The sequence below is a fragment of the Lycorma delicatula genome, chromosome 3 (assembly GCF_047948215.1).
Source record: "Lycorma delicatula isolate Av1 chromosome 3, ASM4794821v1, whole genome shotgun sequence".
In the NCBI taxonomy this organism is placed as follows: Eukaryota; Metazoa; Arthropoda; class Insecta; order Hemiptera; family Fulgoridae; genus Lycorma; species Lycorma delicatula.
In genome coordinates, this window is record NC_134457.1 from 24,054,327 (window position 1) to 24,079,812 (window position 25,486).

A 25,486-nucleotide genomic window follows, 5' to 3' on the forward strand; every position below is an offset into this window, starting at 1 on the left:
ATATCACTTCAGTAATGTTGCCCATCATAAAAGTTACAGTTGTATTAAAGGATTTATATTAAATTTTTTCATTTTTATCTGTTCTTTTTCTTTTCTTGTTGTAATATGAATAGACTGTTACGTGTATTGAGGTAGACATAAGTAATACAATGAAGTTTTTTTTTATGGTATATTAATAGTTTTAATTAGGATGCTCGATGATGATTAAAGCACAAAAAGCAAGGTTATTTTGTAAACGTGCTGCTTTCATATACAGATTGCTATTTTGTTCAAACATATAAAATTATTTCTTTTAATTTAGTTTTGATGAAAGAGAACTTTCTAAAATTTACCTTAAACAAAGTATCTGCATCATGTGATAGTAATTTAAGATTAATTTCTTTGTAGTGGCTATTCAGAATTTTCTGTTTCAGTTTATTTAATTGAATTAATTTTATTTCAACTGTCTAGGTGAGAAGACATCTCTACTCTGCATTAAAATACTTTTTACATTAAGTATCCAAAATTACAATAATTGTTGTTAAGAATTTTGTCCAATTTATGTCTTTCTTAGTACATTTTACTATTATATGTATATCTGTAATCTTTTATTCCTTTTTGCATATTTTCTTAGAATATAAAATAAATTTTACTTTGTGATTATGTAAAAATGTCCTCATCCAGTTATAAAATAAGTGACAATATTTTTCATTATTAACAGATAGTTATGACATATATGCACCGGGTCAATCTAATAGTGAACTAGTCATTACAAATCAGCTGATTTCGATGTCAAGAGTTCTAAGGTTCAAATCGTAGTAAAGGCAGTTACTTTCTTAAGGATTTGAATACTAGATTGTGGATACCAGTTTTCTTTGGTGGTTCGGTTCCAATTAACTACACATCTCAGGAATGCGACCTGAGACTATACAAGACTACACTTTATTCATACATACATGCTCATTTATGCTCTGAAGTATTATTACCTTACAGTGGTTCCGGAGGCTAAACAGAAAAAAAAGAAAAAAGTTACGACTTATGCATTTTTATTTATCAGAATGTATGAGAATCTTATAAAATATGATTATTATTATTATAAAAAAAAATTTTTTAATTGATGTTTCTGTACATATGTTATTAACTTAAAAATATATATATTTTTTTAAAACTCATAATTTCTAGTTCAATTGTTGAACTGTTTTGTATGGTGAAAAATATAGTGTTAGGAATTTGAGTGAAAAAAATTCTTTTAATACAATTCCCATCTTTATCATGAAAGTTTCTTCTAAGTGGATTTTTTCTAAAGTATACTTTATGATAAAATATTATTATGGTAATCAATAAATAAATGATAATGCATTGATAACTGATACACTTTTAGAGATGAAGCTAATTTTTCATGTGCTGTTCTTAATTACTTGTTCATTAATAAAATTTATCATTTTTTGAACTACAGTTTATGATGGGGATTAAAATATCTGTTAATCAGAATTACAAGCACAAGATTTATATGGTAAGTTGTTTGTTACATATTTCTCCCCTTAAATGGGATTAGGTGTGGTTTACAGATATAACTTTTAACTTATAATTCTCTAATCGTTACAAAAAGATTTTAACGATTGCATTCTGAAAGTCATGTTTCCATTTTGTAGTGGTTGTGGTTATTGTGGTCAAGGTAAATTTGTGTTTTCTTATCATTAGGTTGTAAATTTCTTTGGTTACTATTTTCTTCTGGCTTCCTGTTTGTTAACCTATTTTTATGTGATTGTGGTTTACAAATGTATTTGTTTTTATACATATGCATTTATACATATTTTTTTAAGTGACTGGTTTATGCTATGGTCATTATCTACTATAATTTTCCAATAATATGCAGATTATTCACTTAGTGAAACTACATTTAGTATTGTTTATCTTCAGTTATATCTGGAAAAAATGTATCAAATGTGGCTTCAAATATTGGCATTATTTTTATTGCTTTATATGCTCTAATTTAAAAAAAAAAAACCGTTAGATATTGCAAATATTGTGGAAATGTAAGGGGTAATGAGGATGCGTTACTATCTGATTTAAGATTATAAATAATAAAACAGATTTCTTTTGCACTGTAGGATACCTATTGAGTTTGATGACTATATTTATTACAAAATAATAAGTTACTGTTGCTTATATGTTAGTAGTTTCTAACTTTCAGTTAAAAATACGTGTTGTATTTTAATTTTTCTTATTGTCAACTCGTTTGTAACTCTACTGCAAAATTTTATGTTTATAAACAATTTGTTTTTGTAATTTAATAAATATATAATAATTATATCTTATAATTTTATTATAATTTTTATTATGTACAATTCCATGATATTGATTATCTATATAATCACATAAGTGATTACTATATCACTTATGTGATTGGTTTGAAATAAAAACAAAATGTTTTCTAAATGTAATTTTTTTTTTTATTGTAGTTTATTAATCTTGTTTTTTTTTCTAGGAAATGGTGGAAGTATGTGTGGGTACGAGTGTGGGCACAATAACAGAACCTGATTGTTTAGGTCCTTGTGAACCTGGTACTAGTGTCACCTTAGAAGGGATCGTCTGGCACGAAACCGAAGGTTTGTTATTCTAATTTAATATTTATATTGTTTTTCATACTGTTCAAGATAATTTTATTCAATCAAATTTTTTAATTAATGAAAATGATAAATCAATTTACTGATAGTTTTGTAGAATTAGTATCAACTTATGTTCGTTAGTATCTTTACAAGTTCTGAATGTTTGAGATTTTTAATATTTTAACAATAAATAGTTTACAAGTTGACCTATATTTTTTTTTCTAATTGTAGTAGGTATTAATTTATATGCAGAGCTCTATTAACATAAAATTGAAATTGAATATTATTGTTCAGATTTCTTTTTTAATTCTATTCTTGTGTTTTATGCAAAACTTAGTAAATTTGTTTTTTGTGCACCTTCCAAGAATAGCTGAACTGATTTTCAGTTAATTTTCAGGACAAATATTTATTTACCCTAATTATATTCTGGGTTGCAGTGTCTTTTAAAATAAAATATCTACTGAGATTTTCATTTATTTTTTCACACTGGGTAGAATTTTGATAATTACTCATCTCATGATTTTTACAAAAAAAAAAAAAATATATATATATATATATAAATCAGGAAGAACTTAAAGGCCATAAAGTTTTGTCAGAAAGAGTTTGCAAAGTTTACACTATGAGTTTTATTATGAAATAAATTTTCAAATATATTATTTTTTTTTGCCAGTCAAATGACTGAAGACAAAAAAAAATATAATTTTTTTAAAGTGATGAACAACAGAAATGTAACAATCAATAAAATATGATCATTTTTTCTTCTGCTAGATAAATTGTATGTTGTTTTACTAACAATAGAATTAAACTTAAGTTTAACTTGTTGAATTAACAATAAGTTTTTGAAATAGTTCATAGTAACTAATTCACACAAACAGTTGACAAATAAATAATGTACATTTTTACAGTGTTTGTTTATTTAAATTAAAATGCAAATATGCTCTAGTAATGAACCATACAGTTAGTACATCAAAACAATAAAACTCAACTTTGATTAGCTAATTAGTTTTAAATGCCTTAACTCACTTTTACAGATGAAGAGAAGGGAGTCGATTCTATCTTTAATCTAATTTCATATATGTGACATGGCAACAAGCTAAGCATAACAAAATCGCTCATCCTTGGTAGTAACTAAACTGTTTACACTCTGCATAGTCTACTAAGACAAATTATTTTTAAGTTAAACAAATTATTTTAGTTCCTTAAAGTTGGTTTACTATTTTCCTTAATGTCGTCTTTATCTGTTTATTCTTGTGAGACTTATTAATAAGATATTTTCATTGATCTTGAGCATCCATTCTGCACTTTCTAAAACTTATTGGTGTTATGTCTGTTAGCACTCCAAACTATCTTATATTTTTGCCTTCCACTTTTCTATTCATGATCTTAAGAAGTAAACAATTTCTACATAATATGTGTATCTCAATAAAGTTTTTTTCTTATTATAATTATCAGTTCTTTCCCTATCCCATTCATCAGCACCTTTTTAATTCTGTGCATTCATTTCACTTTTTTCCTTTATTTGTGATTGTCCATGTTTCAGATTCATTTTATTCTATATTAAATACTTGGCAAACTTATTTCTTTGATCCATTAGGGACTTTTTATTGCCAAAAACTATATTCCTTTACCAAAACTATCTTTTATAAATATGTTAGTGTCTTCCTCTTTTTTCAGCTGCTATTTTGATTAATAGGTCTTCCTATAATATTGGAATGACTTTTTATGTTTCTTTTTTCAGGTGACATATTAACAGAGCTTTTTCTAATTCTTAACATTTGTTATACTAGTGTTTATGTATTATTTTACCAACTATTTCCTAACTCAATATTCAATACTACTTTGGGATGATTATCAAAACAAAATTCAGAAAGAGTTAGGCTATAAAAGAAAGATAAACAATAAGAATAAGAGAATTTTATAAAGATTTATGATAAAGTATATTTATAAAGTATATTTCTTTCATTATTTACTTGTGAAGCAACTATCAATTAAAGGTAGACTGATTTTAAAATAAATTATACAATCAAAATTAAAATACAAGAAATGGAACAAGTAGGTTTATGGGAATCCATAGAACATTATTTGAATCTGAAGCGATTTATGTAGAGCCAAAGATCATGAAAAAATTACCATATGATATCAGTATCTGTCATAATACAAAACAGTTAAAGCAGTTTTTAATTGGAAATTACATTTATTTTATTGAAGAATTTTTTTCCCTTGCTAATTCTTAGTAAATTAGGGATAATTCATAAGTTTAGAAAATTAGAGGCTAAGATTAAGATTTAAGTTTACCTTTTGACTCTTTTTGTACTTAGTAAATCACCAGGGGATGGTATAAAAATAAAACTCCTATGTATTTATTTATCTTGACCTGTAGTTCTTGAGATTCTGTGCTCAGCAGATGATCTGGGTGGATACAAATGTACTTGATAGATTTTTGTTTTACATTTTTTTTTTATTTTTACCTTTACAATGTTGCCTTTCTTTTTTTATTAAGCCTTTTTGGTCAGTTTTTCTTTTCATTTATTAAAACGTGGTGACGAACATCACGTTTTACATCACATCTTTCTTCTGATATCATTTCTGTACTCTTATACTGCAACTACCGCTATCTTGCTTGCAAACAATTTAATAATATTCTATCTCTGTTGAAGTAATTAAAAAAAATTCATCAGTAAAATCCAGTTCATTCGTTAAATTTCTTCTTCATTCAATAAAGCTAATTATATATTCATTCCCCTGTTTAATTCAGGGTTATCTCTTTCTCCCAGGTATCTGATTGTATCTGATACCTGATACATCTTATCTTTTCTATTAAAACTTAACTGGAGCAAATATAAGTGTTTATTATAACTAAAATAAAATATAAAAAAAATCAAATCTTCCCATCACAAATTAAACACATCACTTCCATCACTCTAAAATTAAAACTTAAAAGCATTCTGTTGATATTATATTAATTTATTAATCATGAAGAATTATGTAATTGTAACGATAATGTTTAGTGATTAAGTTAATGTTGATTAGTTAACTGGTATAATGTAATTGAAATTTAATTATTATTGGTTAATTAATTACTGTATTTATGCAATTATATATATGGAAATATTTACTTAGTATATTGAACATTATGCGGAGATTTCCCTTTCTTCCTGAACTTAAAATATTTTAAGTTAAAACTATTTATCTTTTAATATTTATTGAAAATTAATCAGATTTGTAAACTAGGTTGCTATAAACATTTGTATTTACTTAAATTTATTTATAAAAACGATATATATTTATTTACAAAGAATAAGGATTGTTAACTGTTTTGTCAGAGTAGATTAACAGAATACCCCCTACAATCATTTACAAAAATCTTACAATTAAATTTTGCTTGTTAAACAAATTATCATCATCAGCAAAAATAAAATAAAAATAAAAATTATTAAGCGATACAAAAGAATTACCTTTCTTTTTTTAAAAATAAAATGGAAACTGAAAATTAATTAATATTACAATGCTGTAAATAGTGGACAAAAGGTTGGTTTTCAGAGTAGGTCTGTACCTCCTACAACCTATCTTTATTCTAATTGGCCAGGTTGTAAGGTAACCTTTTGTTTTTGCTGCTTGGTCTACTCATAGCAAGCTGAGCATTTTTATACTTACTGGTAATATTTTTATAATTGTAATCATGCATATTTTGTATATTATTTTAATGGATTTCAGTTTTTCTTTTATAATTATAAAAAATCTGATGTGGACACTACATGACTTCCTAGTACGCCTATTAAATTACATCTACACATTTTTTTCTGCACTTCATTTGAACTTATTTCATTTTAAAGGAAGATACGATCCTCCAGTTCTTTAGTAAAGTGGACAGATACACAATTGCATTGTGGTGGACACCACATTGGTGTCTATATCAACATTTTATATTAGTTTATATTTTTATTTTTTTTTTACGATCCTCCAGTTCTTTAGTAAAGTGGACAGATACACAATTGCATTGTGGTGGACACCACATTGGTGTCTATATCAACATTTTATATTAGTTTATATTTTTATTTTTTTTCACGTTGTTCAAGTAGTTATGTGGTGTAAGTGAGAATGTGTCGTATACGTAACCATGCACACGTTGGTTTAAATCCAGCTTCATATATATATTTTTTTTAAATTCAAATATATTGATTTATTAATAATTATTAACCTCTGTAAACATTTTTTAATTAAAATGAGAAACACATAAAATTTTATTTCACTAATAACTTATGATTTTTTTCATATTTTTTAAAATTTTTTTATTGTTATTGAAATATTATTTATTGTAAAACTTATTTACAATCAGAAGTTAATAATTATTAATAAATCAATATATTTAAATTAAAAAAAAAAAGTTAAAAAATATATAAGTCTGATTCGATCTGATGTGCCTTCCCCTTGTAAGATCCAAATATTTCTTTAATTAAAATCTTATTTAGCTATAACTCTGGAACCAATGAAAATAATTTTTGATATATCATTGATAAAATACCACTGATGATAGATCGTCGAAAAGCTCTCAGTGAGGGCTTGTTACTGCAGTTAAGAAAATGTGCTTTTTTGAGCACATTTGGTCCAGTTGATTGCAATCAAAAGTGGAGGTGCACAACTAGATGTTACAACAGTCCTAAATCTGAAATTTCAACATTCTACAGCTAATTGTTTTTCAGTTGTGTAAGGTACATATGCATTGTCGTCACGCCAAAACTAGTGAAAATGGATTTTTAGGGATGGTCAAAATGGATATTTCTGTTGAAATCTGAAAACCAAAATTTTTTTGCGATGATTTGTGAGAAACAAGTTAACCAGTATTCCTCTCTTTTTCTGTTTAGCCTCCGGAACTACCGTAAGGTATTACCTCAGAGGATGAATGATGATATGTATGAATGTAAATGAAGTGTAGTCTTGTACAGTCTCAGGTCAACTAGTAATCCTACCAATCTCAATGACCTCTGGTCCAGTAAATTTGCAAAAACATGCAATCTGCTGTAAATTTATAAAAAGATGTTTATAAAAAGAAATTTAAATTTAAAAAGAAATTTTAAATTTTAAATTTATAAAAAAGGTATTACCTGTTGATATATTAATTATCTATTGATTAGATAGATATTAATAACATGTTTGTGATATTTCCTCTTGTCAAAATTTTATTCATAGTTTTTTTATATTAGCCCATTAAGTTTTACCTTCTGACGTGAATTATTTTTTACGTATTTCTGATTTTGATGTATTATATGAATTCTTAATTCGGATTTTTCCATTTTTTGGAGAAAATAACTACAAAAATAATGAACAACAGTTAAAAAAAATATCAAATAAAATATATAACATTATTTTACTTTATGTTAATGTTGGTAATATAATAACTCGTCTATAAATTGTATAAAGATTTTTCTGTCTTAAACAGCCATCTAAAAATCAAAACATCTGGAGGGAATGGAGAATATATGAAATCACTCAACGTAAAGGAAATTTAATTAATTCTTTTGAGAAAATCATATTGGCTTTAGTTAAGTGTTTAAAATTGTCCGTTCTGTTTATCTGTGTGTCAGTTTATTTTACAGATTTGTTTGTACAGTAAAATTCAATTATCCAGATTTACTGGAGCATTGGTCAAATGGATTTGTAGGAATACTAGGTAATTTGTTTCTCATAGAAGCCTAGCAGTATATACTGCATTAGGGATTAAATTTTTTTTTTAAAGGATAATTCCTTTGAATGAATTTTGATTCGTTGTACTGTAATATAATATTGGCTAAAATTATTATCTGCAAAGAACTTATGATTTTTTAACAGTTTAAGTAAAACAGATAGATTTTTATCAAATACAATTAGATATAGTTAAAATACTATAATAATTTTGAGATTTTATTAAATCTTTACATTCCTATTGTTTTTCATAGATTAAATTACTCATACAAAATAATTAGTTTTATAAATTGCAACTTATAAAACTAATTATTTTTCAAATGGTTATTATGTTTATGAAAAACGAAATTACAAGAAAGAAATAACAAGAAAGATTGATCTACAAAAGTGGAGTTTTGAGAAAATAATTTAAATGTAATAATATAAATGTACTAAAACAAATTCTGTTTTTGACTAACAAGTATTTCATTTTACAGGTGTACTGGTGGTTAATGTAACATGGAGAGGGAAGACATATGTTGGTACACTATTAGATTGTACAAGGCATGATTGGGCACCTCCAAGGTATGTTGTGGTTTAAAATAAGATTGTTTTCTTAGTACTGCAATAAAAATATACATACGAGGGTGAATCAAATTTAAATGGTAATTTTGCTATTCTATACAGGAAGCAATTTTGAGCTGGCTGTAGCAGTTCTGGGGGGGGGGGTAATGTTTGGTGTGTTAGAGAGGGGAAACCAGCTTGCTGAGCTCCTTTGCTCTTCTGTCATCAGTACAGGCATGAGTGAGCAAGAGGTTCTGTCGTTTGTTATACAATGTATAATCACAAAGTTCTTAACTAATGAAAGTATTGAACCTGTGGAAATTTTAACTTGTTTTGTAGGTACAGTTTGGGGTCGCTACATGTCACAGAACCAAGTGTATATAGGTCAAGTCTCACAACTGACAACATCCATGCCATTTAAGAGCTTATTGAAGGAAATCTCCAGTTCATTGTAGAAGAAAGCATGTCAAGTAGATATCATCTATGGGACTGCTCAATCCATTATCACTGATCATCTTGGGTTTAGAAAAATTAATGCTCGATGGGTTCTGAGATTGTTGACTAAAAATCAAAAACAGGTCAGGTTAGAGATCTGTGAGAGACTTGTGAATCGATTTCGGCAAGAAGGGAATGATTTTTTGAGGTGCATTGTCCCATATGATGAGTCTTTCATTACACTCTGGAGTCAAAAGTGAGTAATGAATGGTGAAGGAAGGTTGAGGACTGCCCAGTGTAGGCCAAATCCTGTCTCTCAGCTGGAAAAGTTATTGCAACAATTTTCTTTTACTCAAGGGGAGTTTTACTCATTGATTTTCTCCACAAACAATGAACGGTGAGTGCGGCTTACTATTGCCAGCTGCTACAGTCAACAAAAACTGCCTACTGAAATAAAAGATATAGATATGCCCATCAGAGATGTCATCTTTCTCCATGACAGCGCCAGGCTGCGCACTGCGATTTTGACAAGAGATAAATTGGGAAAAATGCACTGGGAAACCTTCCTTACAGTCTAAATTTGTCCCCCTGTGACTATTTTTTGTTTGCACCCTTGAAAGAATCGCTTGGAGGGGAACGATTCAAAAACAGTGAAGATGTTGAGCATGTGCACAGTTGTTTGACCACTCATCCTCAAACGTTTTTTGAACAAGGAATATTCAGGCTTCCAAATTGTTAGGAAAAGTGTGTAGGAGACTATATAGAGAAATGATGAAGGTATGAATTGTGTATATTATTAATCAATAAATTTATTTAAAAAAATTACTGTTTATAACTGATTCATCCTTGTACATTTATTTACATGTACAACGGCAGACAGTAAAACAGAGTTACTCTGATTTAACTGTGTATGTGTCCAATAAAGAAACAAGTTTGCCAGATTATTTTATGAAATATTTCTAAATTTAAATATCTTTAACAGTTAAATAAAATGTTATAATGATCTAATATGTATAAATAATAATTTATCCTTCATTACATTAATATGATTTTAAACATGAAAAGTTCTAATACTATATCACCTTTATCTTCTATGACATCTATTGGCAAAATTTTGAATTATTGTAAATTGTAATCATCATGTAAAATACTATCAGTACTGATTAAATTTGACCAAGTAGATGCATGCACTTTAATGATGGGCAAGACTTATAAAGAAAGTGGAGATTGTTTCAATTCATAATGAGCCACTTTTTGAAAGTTGATTATTAATAGCTTTCTATACTTCATCAAATGTATGTTGTTTTTAAAGTTCATTTTAATTTTTTTTTATTACACTAATTAAAATTTAAATGATTTCTAATTAACCAATTTAACCATAGTTATTTCATTTTTGTTTACAGTTTCACTTATGTGAGCAGAGATATGGCCCCTTCTTTAAATTAAAAACCTGCCAAAACAGAAAATGTTTTATTTATAATGATTTTGAATTTAAAAATGTTTATTGAAAAAGTTTTTAAAATTTAAAAGGAATCTTTTTCTGTTAAACAATTTGTTTTTTCATTTTACATTTTTAAAATTATTTAGATTTTTATGATGAATAAAAAAGTAGACTTGTATTTTTTAAGAAAGAAGATAAACCAAATAACATACATAAAAAGTATTATCAAACAAACTTAAAATAAATCTTTAAAACTTTCCATATTTCAGTGTATGCCGAGAAAATAAACTAATGTTGAATTGATAGCACCTCTGCATTTTTTCTGAAAGGTTTTGCATTTGAACCGTGGTCCAGCAAGATTTAAGCTTTATGTAATAAGCTATTTTGTGATGTAATATTAAAAAATACCTTGTTTTACTCTTTATTGCCATGTTGAATATTTTGTCCAGCAAACATCCACAGATGTTTAAATTTAACATCTATGTTATTACAGAGATGTTAAATTGATGCCACATCAGTAGCTGTCAGATTACTATTGTAATCTGACTGCTAGATGTGACAATCCTCTTCATGTTTTAGAGGATGCCTTTTTTTTAATATAAATAAACATCATCATCACCCCAGAGAACATGGTAAATAAAAAAGACTCATTTACAAAGTGACTGGATTCAAATGTTAAAATAGATATGTATTCCAGAAATTATTCTCTTAGTGCATGATAGAGAAATGTTTGTCTCAAATTTTTGTGATAAACCTATATTGAGTAAACACAAATATATTTATATTTTATGATGGATTAGATATTTAAATCTATTCAATAGGTTTTTGGGTATTTGATTTAAAGGTTGGATGATGAGAAAGTTTAGACTACTTGCAAAGAATGGGAGGATGGGACATATGGCTACGAACAGTGGTTTCCACTTTGAGAAATTTATGCCTTTTTGTCAGAATGAAAGCAGCATGTTAATAATCATAATTTTATACTAATTAGCTGCAACAAAAAGCCTTTACTTCAAAGCTAATGAATTGTCCAAAAACAGGTTCAGTCCTTCTGAGAGAACATCTTGCCTAACTGCATAATTGTGTTGGTATGGATATCCTTCCGATCAATACTGGTGTAAAAAATTCTACTAGACCTCCATTGAAGGTAGCTGAATAGAAAATTGTGGAAAGATTGCTTAAAAAGTGTTTGTAGGACAGCTAGTACAGTATCCTTGCTTGTGATAGTGTACTGAATATTCTCAAGATTTATGAAAAAACTACCAATTACAGAATTAGAGATGCTGTTAGAAGTTACAAGTAACTCTTTCATGTTAGAATAAACTTTTCTCTTGGTAAAGACAAACTATAACTATTATAAACTGTATCTATTCCCATTGATTTTAAATATATTTTATAAATAAAAAGAAAAAAACCATTATAAAGTTTGTTAATATATTTTTAAAAGATGTTGTTTTACAATGTGAATTTTCCTAGTCACCAGATTTTTTAAAAAAATATGGGTATTTTCTCTTGTGGGCTGTTGGTCAGGGAATAACTAAATAATTTATTATTTTTTTTAACATACATTTTCTTTGATGTTACATGTATCACATCATTACTTATGGGGTGGGCGGGAAGTCCCTTTATGCTAGTTATGAAATTATTAGGATCGGTGCAGCTTACCTTCTATGGATCTCAAACATCTGTGTGGGTTCCACCATGTTCAAAGCACAGCTGTGTGCACCTTCATGTCTAGTGGTTGTTCATCCACAACAGCATATTAAGGGTGATCATTTCAAATGCTGACTGAACAGTGTCTTAGAGCTACTCGTTGATGTATCTGCATTTTTGAATTTCTTATTTTACAAAACCCCAGAATGCATTGTCAATGCAATGGAGCCTGTAACTCTTCTGTCCCACATCTGATCTGGCGATTTGAAAAAATTTCATTGAGGCATCTGCAGTTATTCAAAGCAGAATGCACTGGAGCAATAATGATGTCAGCAATCCTTTTGCCATTACTTCTGGGATCAACCACTCTTCAATCATCCTTAGATTACTGTTTATTAACTGTGCCATCGAAAAAAAGGACCAAGATATTCAGCTGTCACCCCAGCCCAAATCATAACATGAGGTGGATGGTGTTCGATTTCCTCAAAAAAGTAAAGATTGTCTTTCATCCCTAAAAAACATTTTGGTTATGAGAGCTTCGATAAGTTGCACACTCATTCAAGAACATGACATGTTCGTGAACATAACATGTTCTTTTTATTGTTTGCTGTTTTAAAGCGTTCAAGCAATAACTGACATGTATAAACACATTGACCAAAGTCATTGCTACTCAACTCATTCCACATGTGGAAGTCCTTCTACATATGGTCTCATGTTGTCAATCTTGGAATACCTGACTCTGCAGAACGTTTGTGTGTTGATTTCATCTGAAATGATGGCTCAGCAGCAGAACTTGTGTCAGCTTGAATGGTCGGCCTCCCACTACACAGTGCATCAAGAACACTTGCCTGTTGCCAGCCTTCTTCTCCCATGTCAGTAACGTTAGCTGTGATGATGACGATTTCTGAAAACACAAACGATTCATTGTAGCATGTCATTAAGTAGAATGTTCTCCAATGTTTTACCAGTGTGTGGATGTTCGTAGATCCACACACAAGTTAACAAACACTCTTCGACAGTGAACGCACTCATATTCGCCATCATTCCACACTCAACTGCAACTGTCATCGATCACAAATGAACACACTGGACAATCCCCAACACAACATATCCTCCACACCTTTTGCAGCAGTAGAGCTTGATTAAGCTAAATTTATTACAGTGTAAAGAGACTTCTCACCCACCCTATACAGAAGTCTAGCATATTCTCAGTTCATAACACACTCATGTTTAGTGTAATAAATTTTAATCGCCGACTTAAAAGATCAAACAAATTGTTACAATTTATTTAATCCTAAATTAAGCAATTAAATGTATATTTTGGGCGGTAATATTTACTACCTTCAACATTGAGTAAATTTGAATAATATATGTTAAACTGAAATAACCATCTTTTTCGTAGTAAATACAGTATGGCATATTAACAAATGGTTAATATTAAACGGTTATTGTTTGTTGTGTTATTTCACTTAAAAATTGTTTTATGAAATTTTGTTTTCTAAAAAATCTACATTAAAAAATTGTTGTTACAGGTTTTGTGATTCCCCAACCAGTGACTTGGATGCAAGAACTCCAAAAGGAAGGGGTAAACGAGGCCGTGGCGCAACAAGTACAAATCCAACTAATGATTTAAGCAATTTTACAGAGACAAGGTCGTCTGTGCACAGTAAGCTACGTAGCAATAACAATGGTGGTGTAAAAGGAAGACGAGGTCCATCATCTCCCACACCATTTGCTCCACCTAGACCTGAAGTGACTCCAGGGAAAAGGAAGCCTAGAGCTCCAGAGGATGAAACTCCCAGTAAAAAGAGCAGGGCACCACCACCTCCTGTTCCTCCATCAACCAGCCCTCCTTCCTCTCCTGTACTCCTTGAATGTCCTGAGCCAAATTGTTCTAAAAAGTACAAACACATCAATGGCCTCAAATATCATCAGTCGCATGCTCATGGATCAGCTGAAGATGAAGAAGCAAAAGAATCTGCGAGTATGTCAGAGACTGAAGAAGCTCCTAGCCCTGTATCACAGTCAAAGAAAGAGGAACCTACACCAAGTGAGAGTCCAGATACATCTTCTGTCGAGCCAACTCCTCAGCCGACTCCTTCATTGACTCCATCAGTATGTGAAAATGAAATATCACAGTCTGCAGCACAGACAGTAACTCCGGCACCAGCTGTTCCAGTTCCTCCACCACAGCCTGTATCTAATATCTCTGTTCCAGAGAAAACTCTTGTCAAACCAGGTGTTCTTAGGTTTGGTACACAGGAAGATGCATTATTAAATGTTCCTTCAGTAGCTAGTATTTCTACTGGAACAGCTTCGAGGTCGACTTCTAGTACACCACCTTCAGTACAGCAGCAAACTCAATCTCAGCCTCAATCTCAAGTTCAGTCTCAACAACAACAAACTCAGCCACCACAGCAGCTGCCACCTTCCTCTGTTCAACAGCAAATACAGACCCAATCTCAGCCTCAGCCTCAGCCTCAACCTCAACCTCAACCTCAACCTCAACCTCAGCAACAACAACAGCCTCAGTTGCAGCAGCATGTCCAACAGTCGCAACAGCAAACCCAGTCACAAATACAACAGCAACTGTCTAGCTCTCCACAGTCTGGTGTAACACTGGCTACACCTGTACTGGTTCAACAAACTGCTCCACAGTCTGCTGCTACCCAGGCGACGCCCAGTCTACCACAACAATCATCTGCTCCTATTTTGTTGGCTACTCAACAGACTCATGCTGTTGCTCATATCACTCAGACACAGCCTTGTTCTGCTCCACAAGTTCCCAAGGTGCCTCAGTTTAAAGTAAAACCTGCATCTGCTTTAATGCCTGAAGACAAGAAACCTATAAAACCTATGGGTCACAAGAAAAAGAGCAGGAAGTCTCCTGCAGGAAGTCCACACCCGCATCCTATAGAACCTCCTTCTCTTGGTTTGGAAGGTGGTGGAAGGGATGACGTACAGTCACCTGCATATTCAGATATTTCTGATGATGCCGCACCATTGTTAGAGGCTGAAGTTGAAGCCAACAAAGCAAAACCACCTACTGGAGAAAAGAAAGTTGATGTGGGACCAGGACAGTCACCGCATTATGGGATGTATCCATATTATGGACAACCTCCATATTTGGTTCCATCTGTTACTGATAATAAAGCTAAGGAAATATCACTTGAAAACAAGTCTTGTGCGGATAAAGAAAAAAAAGAAAATGCTGGTCCAGCGGCTAATGAATATCCACAGAAAATATTACCACAGCATTATTATCCATATGGGTACGTGCCAGGATATCCGTATAATCTTGATACTGGTTATCCTGTGGCTATGATGACTTCAGATGAAAAAGGTAGTAGTATAAAAGAAGAGAAAAGCCCAGGACCTACAGATATAGGGAAACCAAATCACCCAGCAGTACCACAGCCAATTCATGTACCTAACCCAAATAAAATTAAGACTGAACCAGGGATAAAAGATAAGCCACATCAAAATGAAAATCATCAGATTATAAAAGAAAGTATAGAGATGAAGACTCAAATGAGTCCAGCATACTTGTATTCTAGACAGCAGCAACAGCAGCAGCAACAGGCTGTACAACAGCAGCAGCAGCAGCAACAGCAGCAGCAGCAGCAGCAGCAACAACATCAGCAACAGCAACAACATCAGCAACAGCAACAGCAGCAGGAGGAAATGAGAAGGTATTACATTTATTCAGAACAAAGGAGAAAAGATCATGGCAGTGCGCCGCCAGAAGCTCCATTGAAAGCAACCCCTCCACCTCAGCCTAAGCAGAGTCTACCTGTTCCTAGTCCAAAGCACAAAGAGAAACAACAAACTGAAGAGAAAAAAGAAGACAAAGTAAAACAGGAGGGTGTAAAACCTACGATGGAAACACAAGGACCTCCTCCACCTCCTACCTCCTCGTACGCGTATATCCATCCTGGCTATATGCAGTCCCCTCATTATGGAGCTATTCCTTTTGATCCGACTGGTCATGCTGTATATAGAGGTATGAATCCAATGTTGGTACCTGGTCCTTATCCCAACAGTCCGTATTTACATCCTCAGCTTCATGCCCAGCTGCCTAGGTATCACGCTCCTGAAGATCTCTCACGTCCTCCTGCAGGAGCTCCAAAAGCCTTAGATCTCTTGCAACATCATGCGAACCAATACTATTCTTCCCATAAGATTCATGAGCTTCAAGAGAGGGCTATGAAATCTCCTACGCCTAAGACTGCAGCTGCGAGCGCATCGCCTTCCGGAGGAGTCCAGAATGCTCAGATGGTAGGGTCCCAGGGGACTCCGGTGTCTGCAACAAATTCTGCTCCCGTTCAGCAGCAGGCTCCTAAACAATCATCAACAGAGAATAAGGACTCGAGGTCGCCGCCACCTCAGCGGCATGTGCATACGCATCACCATACGCATGTTGGACTCGGTTATCCTATACTTGCAGGGCAGTATCCAGCGCCTTATGGAGGTAAGCCGCTATGAGTCGACAGCACAGACATTGTGACTAGTCTCCTGCCGATCGGCAGGAATATTTAGTACACCATATTGGTGACCCTTGTTTCATCTCCTCTTCTCCCCATTCCAGACTACAAAAAAATTGAAGCGAGTCATATTTTGTTACCAAAAATAATTATTGTTGTTATAATATTATGCCTAAAAAATCATTTGTTGTGCTTTATGGTAAAATTATTAATTATTAGGTTTAGACAAGTCTGTGATAACTTTTATGGCATTACAGTATTTGTGTAATTTAACAAAAAATGCAATTTTGGTGTAAAATTAAATGCTATGCATTTCTGAAAACACCATTTTAATTTGCAAGTGTTAATAACAATAATAATGATTTATATTGAGGTTCATTGAAATACGTGAGAAGAGACAGTAAAAAATATTGAGTGCGTTAATTATGTGATGTTATGGTCAACAGAGTTAGCTGTATCATTATGAACTGTTAATTAAGTGTACAGCAATAATACTGTTAGTGAAATGAGGATCTCATCAAAATTTAGTTGATGGTCTTCAAAAACACTTTTTATTGGACAAAAAAGCTTTTGTTTAGGAAGCCGTATAATAAAAAATGCCACAGAATGCTTATAAACATTAGAGGAAGCAATAACAGTTTAATATTTTGTCGACCTGGAATCTAACTCAGGTTACTTATATTTATGTACTGCTGCTTATTGCTGTAAGAATGATCTCAGTACATTGCCAAGGCTTGTTTTATTATTTCATAAACTTTTCTAATGACTTGAACAAATTTGAATTAACTTCTTTTTTTTATTAATTTTCATAGAAGTCTGTTAGGTTGAAACTGTTAGTATTTTTGTGAGTATAACTTAAGAATGTAAATTTAGTTTTATTTATGTAGTTAACATTTTTAAGTGCTGTATGATAGGTTTTTTAGAATATATATATATATATATATCCTTTTTTTATAATTATAAGAATAAATACTTAACCATTTGGTCCTTTTGCTTAATGTAAATAGTTTAAAAAAATATCATTTTTATTGATGTACAGATTATAGTTTAGTTTATTTTTGGGTTTAAAAATAATTGATGAAGTGTATGTATTTAAATATATATGTTTCATTTTTATTACTCTTTGTTTAATCAGCGTAGTATTTATCATATTTGTTCATTTAAATCGTTAGAAAGGCTGAATTTTTTTTTTTTTAGTTTGTCCAATCTTTTTTTCATACTAAGACAGTAAATTAAAGTAACTTGCTTTTTATTAAAATTTTTCTGTTTGTTTTTTTTTATAAAATAATTTAAATTGCAGCCTTACAAAAAAAGTCAAATAAAAGCTGTTTGCAAATTTTAACTGTTACTTTTGTAGTTTTAAATTTTTCTTACTGAAGAATTGCTTTTTTTTTAGTAAATCACTTTTTGTTATTAATCTTTTTCTGGCTATTTTATGTAAATACTGTAGATATTTTGGTTTATTATTTTTATTATATTTATTGATATTATTTCATTACTTAGTGAAATTACTGTTTTTCAGTATCATTTATTATTGTGGTCCTTAGTCATTAGTTAAGCCCAATAACATGCAGTCAATCTGCACCCCATGTCTTAATTTTGTGATATATAGGAACAATTTAATAGAATGTGGCATTTTACCTTTATTTTACATCCTTTAATATAAGGTTGCTAATCCCATGGCCTTTTCCAATCAATAATTTCTCATTATTGGAGTAGAAGATTTAAGAATTTAATAATGAGATGTTTAAACTAAAAATATTTATACGTAAAATAAATATATTTTATAAATAACATTGTTTTATCTAAAAATTTATAATTAAATCTTTGCTGTTTGTCCTAATTACAAAGGAAATACTGAGTTTATTTTTTCTTGATTTGTTTATTATAATGTAAAACAATGTGAATGGTTTTATAAATAATCATTATTGCTGTATTTGTTTTTATTAACAGTTATATTTGCAACACTTAATTGACTTAAAATTTTTTGTCCAGTTAGAAAAATTTAATAAATTAAAAAATAGGGGTAAATCTTTCCTGAAATTAATAAAATTTTTATTATTAAAATATATATATATATATATATATATATATATGCTTTTGCAGCAGTTCTGTCCGTTTTTTTTTCAAAATTTTTTTTCAAAAAAAAAAATTTAGTTTCCCTTATTTTAACTCGTACAATTTTTAACTCCATATTTATATACATAATTGATGTCAGAAATTTTATACACTTAGATATTAAACTTAATATTTATAATTATTATTTTAAGTGGATGGCAAAAAATTAAAAAAAATATTTTCTGTTATCAGTCGTTTGAATCTATAAAAAATATTTAAAAAAATAAGTAATATTTTTTTAATGTTGTTTAATCTTTCTAGAACTGACATCACGCTTATGTGATTGTAGTAAACTGACCACACAGACTATGCTGTCGCATAAATTCATTTTAGAACATAATCATTTGAGTAATATCATCGTGTTAATGCAACTAATATAACTTTTTCACCAAGTGCTGCATTTCATTGTCTTTAAAATAAACTATTTGTACTATCGGTAGGCTGCAGCTAACAACTTAACATAGAGAGATTAAAATCATGTTACCAGTGTTCTAAAACTAGGTTCTGTAAGTTCTGTTGAACTCTGTTAGTAAGCATGGTTGATTCATTGCATTCGTGCCCAGAATTTATTCTTCTCGTTAAAGCTCTATTAACGCCTGAAGTGATTGAACATATAATGAATGAAACAAACACATATTATACCCATGTCTCTGAACAAACCGATTTTGCTCATTGAAATTTACAGAAATGGAAACCAACCGACATAGATGAACTGTATGCATTTTTGAGTTTGACGATGCTTGCTTATGCCAGAAATAAGAAAAATTCTATAAAAGTCAACAAAAGAGGTCAACAGACCAGGCTATTACATTCCCTAATATTTTCCGAAACGATGGCTAGAGACAGATATTTGAATATTCTTAGTATGCTTCATTTTGCCAATAATAAAAATCAACCACACAGCTTTTGTCTTTTCGAAATTCAAGAATTATTAGATAAATTGAAAAAAAAAACTTTCTAATGTGTTTTATCTTTTTCAAAATATAGTAATTGATGAGTCCTTAGTTTTCTTCAAAGGAAGACGTAATTTTGTATATGTTTATAATAAAAATTGTATTTTAAAACTTGGTTACAAAATAAAGAAAAAGTTTTAAATTTTAAATGAATTAAAATAATATTAATTCCTAGTGATTGTAAAATGATAAATCGTACAGAGAATGAGTATGTAAATATGGAATAACCTAATCTGAGCATAAACTAGGATTTACATTATGTTAGTCCTGAAAAGATTAAGTATAGTTCATGTAATAATATTTTTATAATATTTTTTTTTTTTAATGGAATAAAATTGTTTTCCATGTAGTTTGTGTTTTTTATATGCCTATTAATTAAACATTAATAAAAGATAAGCGGGAAGAAAACCTTTTGGCAAGGTATATTGAAAACAGTATGTGTATTTGTAACAGAAAATGCAAAATATAAAATATAAAATGCAACATGTAAAATATTCTTTTAATTTGGTTTTATTATTTTCATAATTATTCTTTTTATGTGTGCATTTTTTCATATATTAGCAATCAAATACGGGTTATTATTTTTTTTTAAATTTTTTCCATCTTTTGTATTAGTATAGTAGATATTTTTATAAGTAAAGTAGAATAAATTTTATTACTTCTTAACTCTCCACTTTCTTAAAAATAAATAATAAATAAGAAAATTAGTGTTTATTTAAATGAAAATAACAAATATAAAATCCAAGTTAATGAATGGTATAATTCAATCTTCCGTCACTAAACTGAACTTGTTAAATTTCTATTATACATTTACACTATGTTCACAGTACTACAGCTTGATTTATTTCTTGGTTGGTTTTGGCATTTTATATATATATATATACACACACACACACACACACACACACACACACACACACACACACACACACACACACACACACATAATACATATGAGTGATAAAAATTGTTATGTAATTTTATGATTATTATAATAGATAAAATATGATTTCATAAAAAAATAAGTATTAGGCAATATATAAAATGAATTAACATTAACATCTCTTCTTAATATCTAATGTTAGCTTCAGTAAGTATTTTCTATATTAACATCGTCAGAAATAAATAATAAGTCTGACGTGTTCATTTTGACTGTTATTGATAATATTTCTTATTAATGTCGCTGAAGTAAAAAATTCTTCTAGCAGTTAATTATATTCACAAATAACTTGGAAAATTATTTGTGAATATAGTAATTAGTTAAAAGATATTTAAGTATTATTTTAAGAATTACAAACATTATGAAAGATTGAGGAAATTATTAAAGAAAAACACTGCATTTAAGTTATATTGCCTTGTTTTTTATTTGTCTTGCTATATGGCTTTATTTACTTTGCTGTTTATGACTCTCTGTTAACAAAAAATGACTTAACATAATTTTTACGAATAGCATAATAAATTTTATGACACAAAATATTACACACACACACACACACATATAAAATAAAATAGAATATTTGTTACATATAAGGGAACCGGTGGCAGAATGGGGTACCAAGTTGAAAATATTTTTAAAAATACAAAAGGGTTAATTAAAAGAGCTGAACATTTTTCAATGAACACACATTTTAATGTAATAATATAAAAAAATGTAAAAATAAAAAATATTAAGAAAACGAAAGAACAATATTCTTTTTTTCAAAATCAGAAAATTATGTCATTTGCCCCATTCTGTTCCGAACATGGGGCAAAATAAGGTGGTAAATAATGATAAATGATCTGACTTAATTTTTTTTTTTAATATAGAGAATTTTAATTAAATAAATTTGATTGATGGAAAGTTTAATAGTAAATATAGTGTGCGCATTAGTTTTATGTCAAAACTGAAGTGATTAAAACAGTATAAAGTTATAACTACTTTGAAAACAGTTTATTGTTTAATTTTAAATTAACCATATTGGATGTTTTTTTTATCATGAATATTTGGAAAACGTATTTATGTTTTTTTATTGTTTCTCTTAATTTATATCCATAAAATAAAAGTTACAGTTAGGTGTATGTTAATCCTGTGTATATATATATATATATATACAATTAAAAAAAAACTATTTTTATATAATTTTTTTAATTAGTTTTCCAAATAATATTATTGTTATTAAGTCTTCCAGTATCATTGTTGTTTTATATATTCTTATTTATTCATGTTTTATTTTTGAAAGTGGAGATTAATTTAAGAGTAATTGATTGAATAATATTATTTCATTTTAAGAAATAAATTTAAAAAACTTTTGGGGGAGATCGTATGTAGTTTTGTGGTTAGTTGTCGTTGTCAGCAGTCTATTGGTTGCAGCGGCTGTTCTAGCAAGCCAGCAAGCCGCAGCTGCTGTAGGTGCGTCGGTTGTGGCACCCTATTCATCACAGCCCCCTCCAACTACGCCCAAGTGAGGTGAGATTAAGACTTGTACTTCCTACCTACATAAAAACTTGTATCATTCCAAGACTGCACCAGCATAAATGGACTTGCTATTATATTTATGTAATTATATATGTATGTATGTTAATAAATTTACTTTACTGAATTAAAAATCAAGAAACAAAAAGAACAAAAACTTTTATTATTATTTTTGTAGTTTAAATATGATTGAATACTTACATATGTTGTTAATTTGCCTAGTGTATAATTAAGTGAAATTTAATACTTGTGTAATATTTCTATGTATATTATATTGATTATATTATTATTATCATAACTATTATAATTGTATTAATAACTACATATGGTGATGAAAATGATTTTATGTATCATGTTACATTATATAAGTGAATGTATATATTGTATAAAATTCATATCACTTGATATGCTATTTTTCAAACGGTTAGATTTCATTAGATATACATCTATATATATATATATGTATATGTATACATACATATATATATTTATATATATATATATATATATATATATATTTATATCACGGAAATAGTACATGAACACTAATCCCTTTATATATATATTTCCATCTCTATTTTACTGTTGTTACTGTATGCAAAAAGTAATAATAATTATAATTAATACGTGTTATAATTATTATTATTTATTATTACTATTATTATTATTATTATGATCTGATGTTTGTGTAATGCATTGTGGAGTTAATAGCGTTCGCTTTCACAGCTAGCATCAACAAGAAATAAGCTGTCATTCATTGATTTTATTTGTTATTTCCATTCCAGTTTTAGTGGAATGTGATTTTAAAAAATATACATATACATATACACATATATATATATATATATATATATATATATATATATATGAAATCAAATTTTATTAGAATATATTTACTATTTATTGATGGAGTGGTTCATTTTCATTATTTTTGTTTTTGTATATTATTAATGTGTATGTGTATAAATATATCTACTATATATTATATACTGTACATTTTTTTGTTAAAAGAAAATTATTATTATTATTGTTTAAAATTATTAATTTAGATGAAATAGAGCCATTTCACCAGTATTGTTTAGTAGCTGTGTTCATTATTTACCTTTTAATTATTATTATTATTATTATTTTTATTATTATTATTATTACTATTATTATTATTAATAAATTAATGCTTTATTAGACAGAATTTTGATAAAAAGAGTTGCACAGCATTATTTGTGTGATATAAATTCTTCTGCGGCCTCAGACCTCTTGATGTCAAAACATTTCAATTTTTTTTTGAATAAAATATTTCTTTAAAAAAAATTACAATATATATATTTTTTGCTTACATCATTGTGATGTAAATTATTTAATTTGTTTAACATCATTTTTTAAAGGTTTTTTTTTTGCAAATGAGCGGTTTTTTCAAAAATCAAGTTGAGAAAAAGTCTTTTTTTTTGTGTAAATAACAGTGGATTATGTATGAGTGAGTGGGGCTCAGGAGGCTTTAAAGAGTTGTGTGACCAAATTGTACAGTCAGGTTTGGTTCAATAAAAATAATATGTCTTGGGAAATTATTTATTTCTTGCCTTTAAATCCAGAGTTTTTTTAAAATACTAATCAAAATTTTAAACTAATATAAACATTTGAAATTAAGAACTGTGTTTTTTACAATTATACTTTACGCATGATTAAAATAAAAAAAAATAAAATTAAATAAATAAAGCCACAGTAAAAACCGTAAATGATTTTCAAGAGAAGTAATTGTACCCAATGTAGGTCATCCATGTTATTTCCAAAACTAATCTGAAAATAGAAGTTATTTTTTGTTAATGATTAAAAATAATTTATTTAAAATTGTTTAGTAAATTTGTTAATGTTCATTTAATAAATATTTAATGTAGGTAGGTCAAATGTCTTCTTTTTGTTTTCATATTTACCTAACAATTATTCAAACATTTATAACATTACATAAATTTGTTTTATAAGAATAATTATTAGTATGTATAAAAAAATTAATTAGTGGTAGGTACCAAGTTTAGCTTCTTGATATAAATAAAAATAAGTCATTAGTACGAGGGATATTCAATAATTAATGAGACAAATTGATATAGACAAAAAATGATTTATTCAATGACAATGAAACTTATACTACTTTTCAACATTGTCTCCAACAACATCTAGATACTTGTCCCACTGTTCTGTGAATTTTTTTATTCTTACAGCATAGAAGTCTTTATCTTGCTATTTGAATTACTCATATACCGGTTTTTTGACCGCTTCGTTATCATTAAACTTCTTGCTGTGTGAAAAGCCTTTGAGCAGGCTGAACAAATGAAAATCAGACAGAGTGAGGTCTGGGCTGTAAGGAGGATGTGGCAACACCTCCCAACCCAACTTCTCAAGCGTTTCTCCATTTTCTGAGTGATATAGGGGCATGTATTGTCGTGCAAAAGAATCACACCTTTTGAGAGAGCACCCTGACTTTTTGCCTTATCCTAGGCTTCATTTTTTGTTGGAGCATGTTAGAATAGCACTCACTGTTCACAGTACGTTGATCTTCTATATAGTCACTAAAAATTGGACCTTTAAGTTCCAGAAGGCTGTCAACATGACTTTACCAGCTGACATGTGAGTTATGAATTTTTTTTGTGGGCAATCTGGATTTTTCCACTCAAAACTTTGCCGTTTGGGTTTCGGCTTGAAATGGTGTATCCATGTTTCATCACAGGTTATACGATCTATGAGTAGGAAGTCATTTACCTTCCACTTCAAACTTTTTTTTGAGCCCAGAACAAATCCGAATTTGGGTGTCTTTATGGGCTTGAGTCTACTTCTCGGAACCCATCTCAAACATGTTTTGTGATAATTCAACACTCATGAATGATTGAGTGCACAGTTCTAACACTAATACTACACAAACTAGCAATTTGGGATATTTTGACTCGCCTGATTCTGCAAATAAGATGATTTATGGGATTTTGCAGCCCAGTAGTCAAAACTTTAACTGCTCTTTCAGATTGACAGAGATTGTTCTGCCCAAATTAAACTGTTTCACCCACTTATACACATTACTGTGGTTTTAACAATTTTCACTACAGGGTTTTAACATTCTTGAGTAAATTTCTGCCGGTTTCTCACCCTCTGATAGTAAA

At 29.3% G+C, this 25,486-nt stretch overlaps 1 protein-coding gene across 2 annotated transcripts in view; it reads left to right on the forward strand.

The window, feature by feature from the left end:
* Positions 1 to 25,486, forward strand: part of LOC142321450 (uncharacterized) — a 223,196-nt gene that overhangs the window by 185,950 nt on the left and 11,760 nt on the right. The window contains exons 3-6 of one of the 2 annotated variants that reach the window (XM_075359536.1): positions 2,468 to 2,588; positions 8,744 to 8,831; positions 13,872 to 16,810; positions 22,245 to 23,660. In XM_075359536.1, coding sequence (XP_075215651.1) covers positions 2,468 to 2,588; positions 8,744 to 8,831; positions 13,872 to 16,810; positions 22,245 to 22,339 — 3,243 coding nt within the window. In that variant the 3' untranslated portion in view covers positions 22,340 to 23,660. Of the gene's footprint in view, positions 1 to 2,467; positions 2,589 to 8,743; positions 8,832 to 13,871; positions 16,811 to 22,244; positions 23,661 to 25,486 lie in introns of those variants that run through there. The other variant, XM_075359537.1, reaches the window with a different exon arrangement.